The sequence below is a fragment of the Dufourea novaeangliae genome, unplaced genomic scaffold (assembly GCF_001272555.1).
Source record: "Dufourea novaeangliae isolate 0120121106 unplaced genomic scaffold, ASM127255v1 scaffold168, whole genome shotgun sequence".
Taxonomy (NCBI): Eukaryota; Metazoa; Arthropoda; class Insecta; order Hymenoptera; family Halictidae; genus Dufourea; species Dufourea novaeangliae.
The window spans coordinates 564,925-572,907 of record NW_015374062.1 but is presented as its reverse complement, the minus strand read 5'-3'; the positions used below and the strand labels follow the sequence as shown (position 1 = coordinate 572,907).

General features: G+C 37.7%; 1 protein-coding gene across 1 annotated transcript in view; it reads right to left on the bottom strand.

Moving 5' to 3' along the window:
- Positions 1-482: 482 nt before the first annotated feature.
- The window catches only part of LOC107190195 (calexcitin-2), a 52,273-nt gene continuing 44,772 nt past the window's right edge, over positions 483-7,983 (bottom strand). Inside the window, exons 3-7 of the mRNA XM_015578958.1 lie at positions 3,385-3,437; positions 3,049-3,168; positions 2,546-2,660; positions 1,827-1,924; positions 483-1,438 (exon numbers count right to left, since the gene is read on the bottom strand). Of these exons, the coding sequence (XP_015434444.1) occupies positions 1,331-1,438; positions 1,827-1,924; positions 2,546-2,660; positions 3,049-3,168; positions 3,385-3,437 (494 nt within the window). The 3' untranslated portion in view covers positions 483-1,330. The remainder of the gene's footprint in view (positions 1,439-1,826; positions 1,925-2,545; positions 2,661-3,048; positions 3,169-3,384; positions 3,438-7,983) is intronic.

The following is a 7,983-nucleotide window of genomic DNA, read 5'->3' as shown; positions in this document are numbered from 1 at the left end:
AAACTAATTGATATGTTGCTGGATATATGATAGTTTCGAACGAACACGATTGCGAGTATTAGTGTTTTGTTTTTGTTTTTGTCTAAACGAAATCTTTATTGCCCACCGAATAGTTCCACTGCTCCTCGTTTAAGACACATTTATATTGCCCCGAAGAAAACAATGTATCTTAAATAATAGTATGTTTTTCAATGAAAATGTAACATCGATAGGAATCCCATTGAAAATTCGGGCAATAGACAGCTAACCGGTCTAGAATGCAAACACTTGCCAGCATTCAATTCGTCAACTGCATTTTCGAGTCAACACCGATTAAAATTTATAAATCTCTGTAATTACAATTTATTGAAAACTCTGTCATTCAAATATATATATATATATTTTTATATATTTATATAATTCTGTAGGTATGCATAATTTTCTTTTTACTTCTCATTATAACAGCATATAGAATGTCTATGCGAACACACAATTTAGGGCAATACCGACAACTCGTTTAAAATATAATAACAGTTCGATCGTGGCCCTTCGTGCACATTTAATTAAGCCGACTTGCCCGAAACTTTTTATAGTGTTCAGACACCGTGCAAACGATTAACACGAAGTTATACCTTGTCCCCCCGATACCGTCCCGCATCGATCTTTTTCGTCGCCGTTACACGGACAACGCTGGATCTAATATGGGCGTATTAATTCCGAACAGGTTTATTTTAAACTCTGAAAATACCGTCTGGCGGGCCGTAGACTGGAGGGAAACGCGATTTGCTAATTAAACTCCATCGTCTGGTGGTCTTCTGACGAAAAACGATGGGAAAACGACGCGATGCGACCCTCGCTGCTGAGAGGTGATTTAGAGGTTATGGTCGCCCGTCGATCGGACGCGTAATCAGTGGCGGTTCGTTTTTTTTTTTACATTTAAAACACGTTACGGATACGGAACATACAGCGAAGATATGATTTATCGTCCGGTAGATGGTCCAGCGGTACGAGATTCGTCCTCTTAAAACGATAATTGTTTCTCGCGAACGAACTCAGCCTTCGTCATGTATTCCATAAATTCATGACGAAGAACGTGCTCGTCTGCCGAGAAGAACGATAGCTACGCCGTGAAATGAATCGTAACCACCTGGTAACCGATCAGAAATTAAATTGTCTGCTATCTTTCGGTTTTTTGTTTTTCTTTTTTTTTATTTCGTTGTCAAACAAGAACCATTATCTGGCCTGTTATACGAGACGGGCGAATCGACCACGAAAAATCAGAAAAATGGACAAGACAATGCGACGCGAGGATACGGTAATATGCGTCTCGCGGTTCCACGGGGACAACGAGTTAGAATGTGGTTTTCCCGAAAATAAAGTTTCCGGCTGTGGTCGGCTCGTCCGAGGAGAAATATTGCTTCCAGAGGTTGTTGAATTTCTCCCAAGTTATTTCCTGACCCTATGCAAATGGAAAACGGTGCGGCGGAATTAGCGGGGTTGTCTAGGGACAGTGCAGTGTTGAGCGAATTTCTAGTGAAATTCGTGCATTTGTTATTTTATAAACGGTGGTAGGCAAATTTCAATTTGATTCACGAATAACACTATTGCTCAAAAGTTTGAGAGTGTTTACTGAACAAATAATGGACTTGGATTTTTTTTAATGAAATTTACATAAATAATTTCATGACTTTTCCAGCAAAAGCGCGACGTTCTAATATCTTGTATTGTATGTATCAATAAAATAAGTAGCAATTATATAAGTATAGGAATAACTTATTCGAATTATGCCCAACACTGCTGGGAAGAAGGGTTTTTTAGCGCGTTTTTGTAGCGTGATTTGCACTTACGACTCCTAATTTTTTGAAAGCCTCTCTGGCCTCGGCCTCCGCGACGCCGTGGTATCTGCAGACGTTGCAAAACTCGTTCTCGTCGATGGATTTGTCACCTAGTGAACAGTAGCGATACGTAGTAGTTTGAAGGTGTAAAATTTGTTAACTATTGGCACTCTTTAATCAACTGTGCTATTTATTGCCAAATAAGGAAGAGTTTCCGAAATCGTACTAATTAAGGTATTTTCTGTCGTATTTAGTAACAGTTACTGTCACAATTAATTACAGAGTTAATCCGTAATTGGTACGATTGAAGTAACCGCTCATTTCTGATCCAAGATATAAAATTTGATTTTCTATTTATATTACTATTTATATATCCAGCACGAGATCGTGCAAAAACATAATAACACAAAAAATTGATGAGGTACAATTTAGGTGAACGGTATTCGGCAACTATACATATATTGCAAAGTATAGTTGATTAGTCAGATGAAATCTGATAACTTCAATATATAAAAGCTTTTAATACTTTGTCGTTTTATGATTCTGTTTGTGTAGCTTCTTGCTTAAAAGCTGATTATTCTCAGCATTTTTAAATCGTTCTAGTATAAATATTCTCGTGCTCAAATTATGTTCCCACACGAATATATAATAACGTAACCTTCAGCCATATTGGAAAGAACGCAACAATATTTTTTCATCGTTTTGAAGAATCGAAAGGGAAACAAACTTACCAGATGCGTCGAACAACTGGAACATCAAAGTCATGTACGTTTCCTGCCAGTCGGATGGATTCGACGGATCGTTCGCGTATTCCTCCCACAATGAATACCATTCCTCTCGACTAACCTGAGAAACATCAATGTAAAAAGTAAAATAACTGAACGGACAAGTGATTTAGACATCTTTCTTCATTTCATTTCAAGGCTGATGTCATGTTACTCTTTATGCACAGTATGAAAAACTGTTGTGGCGAGTTGTATATTCTACATCATTATTCCGAATCGCAATTGTTTAGACGATTGCAATAGACTTTCTGAGGAATTATTTTTTTAGGAAATGGAACCATTCTAGGAGTTGAAAGCAAAGAAATATGAAAAAAAAATTTAAGACAGAAATAAGGTCCACCCTAATATACGGACGTAAGATAGACAAAACGTTCGTTGGATTCTAATTTCGAATTGCAAGCATCGGTGTACTTTATGCAAGTGTGTTTTATATTTTTATGATTTTTTACCTGGCCATCTTGATCTGCGTCGGCTCTTTGCCTTAAACCATCCCACATTTTTAGCAAATTGTCCCTTGTGCTTTGAAGTTTAGGATTGTCGGCTGTCCAGCCTCTGCATTCACTGATTCGCTAAAATTCAAAGGACGCATCATGTAAATATGATATTGATGAAATAAATTTTTCTAATGAAATTGTAGAACTGCTTTTGAAGATAGAATTTCCTGTTATACTTCCAATAACGTTTACTGTTTTCAGTTTAAGAGATATTTTAAAATGATATATTAGAAACTCAATTAAGTACAAATGCTGTGAACGTTAGTTAAAAACGAATCATTGTCTACTTACTTGCACAACAAGGTCTAGATCCTTTTTGTCGATCGCGCCACTTTGATTGCAATCTAAAAAAACAGCACAAAATAGTTGATAAGTATGCACATAAACATTATTCGTGTTATTATTTTTGTTAAACAAATACTCATAAAAAAAATCAGCAGATCTGTGGTTGAATTTTTTAAAGATTTAATTGTATTTGTAATGATTTTCGACTTTAGAATATGTTTTCAATACCGTTTCATAATTATTTAGGAACATAGCGGATTACTTATTGGTAAACCCAATAATTAAAACGTCTTGTTCATATATTAATAAAAACCTCAACATCGTTGAACCTATTTCAAATTTTCGCCAACACAGTGAATCATAGACAAGGACGCCAACACCGCAGAATAGTACTATGGGCTATCCACGTCTACCCCGAAATTGAAAAGACAATACTGGGTGAGAAAGAGGTGGGTTGGGCTTGGCGCGTAGCCAAAGGAGCTAGAGATAAAGCATGGAACGTTTAACATTACATCAAGCTGGTGTCAGGTCCATCATCGCATTAAGTTCACGGAGCCATCCAGTTAGCATTAATGCCTCGTTTCGGGAGCTATTAGTTTCGTGGACTCATTCCTTCCACGTTCGAAACGGAACTTTTCCTTGCGTTTTCGAGCAAAGTTGCTGCGTTAAGTAGCCTGCACGGTATTATCAGTTTAAAAATTCGAAAATTTGTTACTCAGTCATCAGTGGTTCGGTGTAAAAATGAATTTCGTTAGTAACAGGAAGGATTATCGTATGCTCCAGCAATAACAGATGGCGAGTATTTATATGCCAAATTTTATCTAGCACTATGTATACGCAGGATGTTCGACTACTGGTGTCAGAAACTTTAAGGGACGATTCTATGTGTTAGAATAAGATAAATATCAATAATAACGAAATTCTGATGGTAGTTTCATTTTCAGGTTATCAAGAATCAAGCATTGGGGTAAGAAACGCCTGAAACCAGGAAATCTGCGTACAGCCGCTCAGCATAGGGCACGGTAGTGTCGGCACGGACACTAGCGTCCCCTGAAAAGAAAAATAGAGCTTCACTTTTTGGCCAAACATGTGGTATGTACCTCTCCCTTGGCACAATCCCAACTTCTGCACGTCATTCGCAGTCCTTGGCGACGCTACCAGAGAACAGGTATACTATATCCATTCGTTGTTTACATATTTTTATTACTTTCCTGTCCTTTGCATGGAATTCGAGTTTCATTAGTTCACGGACAGTCGTCAACCCGAACACATCTAGTTGGGGCTAAGTAGCTCTTGAATTTTTTTACAATAGTAATTAAATTTATTTATTATAGTGAGTTTTTCTTTAGTTTAAATTAGTTTATTTAGTGTTTATTGTGACCGCCGTTGTTGATTTGAACGAGTAACCTGGTTAATTTCGTGCAACGATTCGTGTGTGTTTTGTGAATTATCGTGAGAAGATAGTCGAGGAGAAGATAGTACAAGGTTTGACGAATTTTTATAAAATTGCAATCTATTGGATAATATCTCGTATGAAGAAAGCTATATATCGCCAGGGTGCATAATTCAACCAAATAGAAATTTTCTCAGAGTCGAAGTGAAATTATGTTTCATTGGTATTAATATTTAAGATTTAGAGTAAATGATACATTTGCCCTAAGAATAAAATTCCTTTTGTATATAGGAAATTATTAACGATAAAGTAATGCTTAAAAGCAAGTCGTCAAAAAAATCGTACGGGAAGGGGTTAAGTCGAATACCGGTCACCAAGTGACCCCCCCATGGCAATGAACGTGTTAAAGGGACTCGAATTCATACACGCAAAACACGCGACAAGGAATCGACATAATGAAATATGGCCGTGATCTACGAGGTCGGCCAAGGGAATATGGTGCTTTGGCCCCTATCCAAACGAAAACTCGCGCACGATTTCACGGCGGGAATCCGTGGAAAAGACGACGGGTACCCGTCGATCGTGCTATTCATCGTTCACGGGGCGAGGTTGTCGTCGTTTGAATCGGACGTCATTAGTTTTCGTAGGCCGTCCCAATTTCGTGGCCCGTGGCGCGTCTTTCCACGCTTCTTTCCGGTATCGGCCGTCTCTCGGCTCTCAGGGATCCATAGACTACCCTCGTCTGTTAATCCTATTAAGTCTTTAGGGTGGCTCTCGCGAATTTTTAATAATTATAAATCTAGTTGAAAATTTAACAAAACATTCTTAAAAGCTTCAACTTTTGATTGCTACCAAGAAAATGTCAACGATAAAATGATTGAAAAATTGTTAATTGTTAAAATGCTTAATTGAATATTGTACAAATATAAGATTTAGTGACGAAACATTTCGTATATTCTGGTCGGGTAATGTATATGAAGGGTTCGACAAAATAATTCAACGTCTCGATGATTTTGATCATGCTAGATGTCTATTCGTATCGTGCTGGAGACAATATGGGGCGTATATTGTGTCATGAATTGATCATATAGGACATGTGGCATGTTGTTTACTATTATAGCTTTCCAAACATATAACAAAAAATTTATACTACAAAATAGCTTCATAAATTCTCATTGAACATGTAAGAGTTTACTCGACGTATATTGTAACTATTTTTCGAAAGTAAGCAAAAATGAATTGTATCAATCGTATGAAATTAAAGCTTAAATAGCTGAAAAGTATTGTTACAGTTCCAAATATACCATTATTACTAAATTTTTTCAAACAATTGATGTTATAATTTTTAAAAACCATCTTTGAAATTGTAAATAGAAGCAATGAAAAGGGCCAGGAAAATAACTGTATCAAATCAGGGTAGCTAGAAGGAACGTTTTGGCTTTTGTATTTCATGGTTTTGCTTGAACGTGTGCCAGTTTTATAAAAACCAGAAAAAAGCAGGTGTGTCGAGTGAAGTGAATTACGAACAAAACAACGTTTTATTGTGTGTAGCATTACACGTGTTTCTCGACTTTTACTTTAAAATGCGCCTCTTCCATAGTCGTCAGACAAGGTACTTCCATTAACTGGAATTACCCGGGAATAAGACAACATTTTCTTCCCAGTTAAAAGAACTTCATGGGCGATAGGTATCAATTACAGAAAACAACATAAGACAACTTGTTATTGATTTAAGTTCTAACAATTTCTATTTCGGTAATTTCGAGATAATTAATTAAATTGTAGCAATGATTTTAAATTCGAGGTCATTTAAAAACTTAAAACAAATCATGAACAATTGATGAAATTTCACTTTGACATCGTACATTCTTCTTATAATTCTGTTTAAATTGAACAAAATAATTATTGCAATTTGACAATTAACCCTCAGACACCCTACCTCAGCATACTACACCCCACGCTAGAGCGAATTGGGATTTTGATTTCTCGATAATTAAGAACTTAAACAGAATAAAAGAAGATGGAATTCATAACATATTTTTCGGGGTGAGAAATAATTTTTTAACTATGAACACTTGATACCGTGATGTTAGCCAGATAGAATATTACAGGTGAAACAAAATTTCGCTTGTGCAAATTTGCACTAGCCTGTTGATCGAGGGTTAATAAAAGGCTCCGAAATTGAATCCTCAATAAAACCATTCACAATAAACTTCTAAAAATTAAGACAAAACATACAACGTGATCCGTTATCAGCAGCACACTAATTCGCACAAGTCTGCGTATAAAACTAAGTCAAAAGTCTATAATAAAATTCGGCCGCACAAGCTATCATGTTAGGAAAATCTCGCTCTTGAAATTGTATCCGATACGCATAGATTCGTGCCCACGATGAATAGAAATATCAAGCAACGATCAGACACGACAACTTTTCGAATAATTTTCCTTCGTCGTTGTCCGAAACATCGACAGCACACAATGCACGGGACAGGAGGATCCATTTTTCAGGCCTCCGCAACCCCTGTTTTGACACGTCACACGATTCACCGTCGAGCTCGTGTCAGTCTCTCGTCACCAGTCGGAGTGTACCGGTTTCGCGCGATTTCCATAGAGCACGCGAGAAGGTACGCGATTTATCCCATCCGATCCGTTTGTCCGTCGTCCCTGGCTTCTCTGGGTCACGGTGAAATATCGTATCGACGTCGAAGAACACAGCCTCGGTGGGATATGTTTAGCAGCCGATCGACGGTCAAAGAAGGGAAGAAAGTAAGGGGCTAATGAGGGCCGCGAAGCGTGTACACGCCTGTGACCTCCACACGGACGAGGGCTCGTTGTCACACAGCGAGAAACGTTGCTCTCGATTTGTGCGCGCGTGCAGACACCTGCTGAGCAGCTCTATTCGCAAGTTTTGCTTGCTAATTGCGCGTGATATTTATGGCCAGGTGTTACTCACGCCGACGACACTTTCGCGCGTGAAGTGAATTTCGCGTGTACAAGGTGTTTCCGAAGAATACACCAACGTTCACGAGTATTTGCCTTTTTATTAAAGAATGCTTTAGTCAAATTTTTATAAATGATCGTGAATTTTGTTTGTTTTATGGCTCTCACCGTGAAGGGAATCAGTTCTTTTGAAAGATTAAGCACATTTTGTTGGTAAACTGAATCTATTATGGATAGGCAAATACTTATCAGCGGCAGGGTGTGCTGCTGAT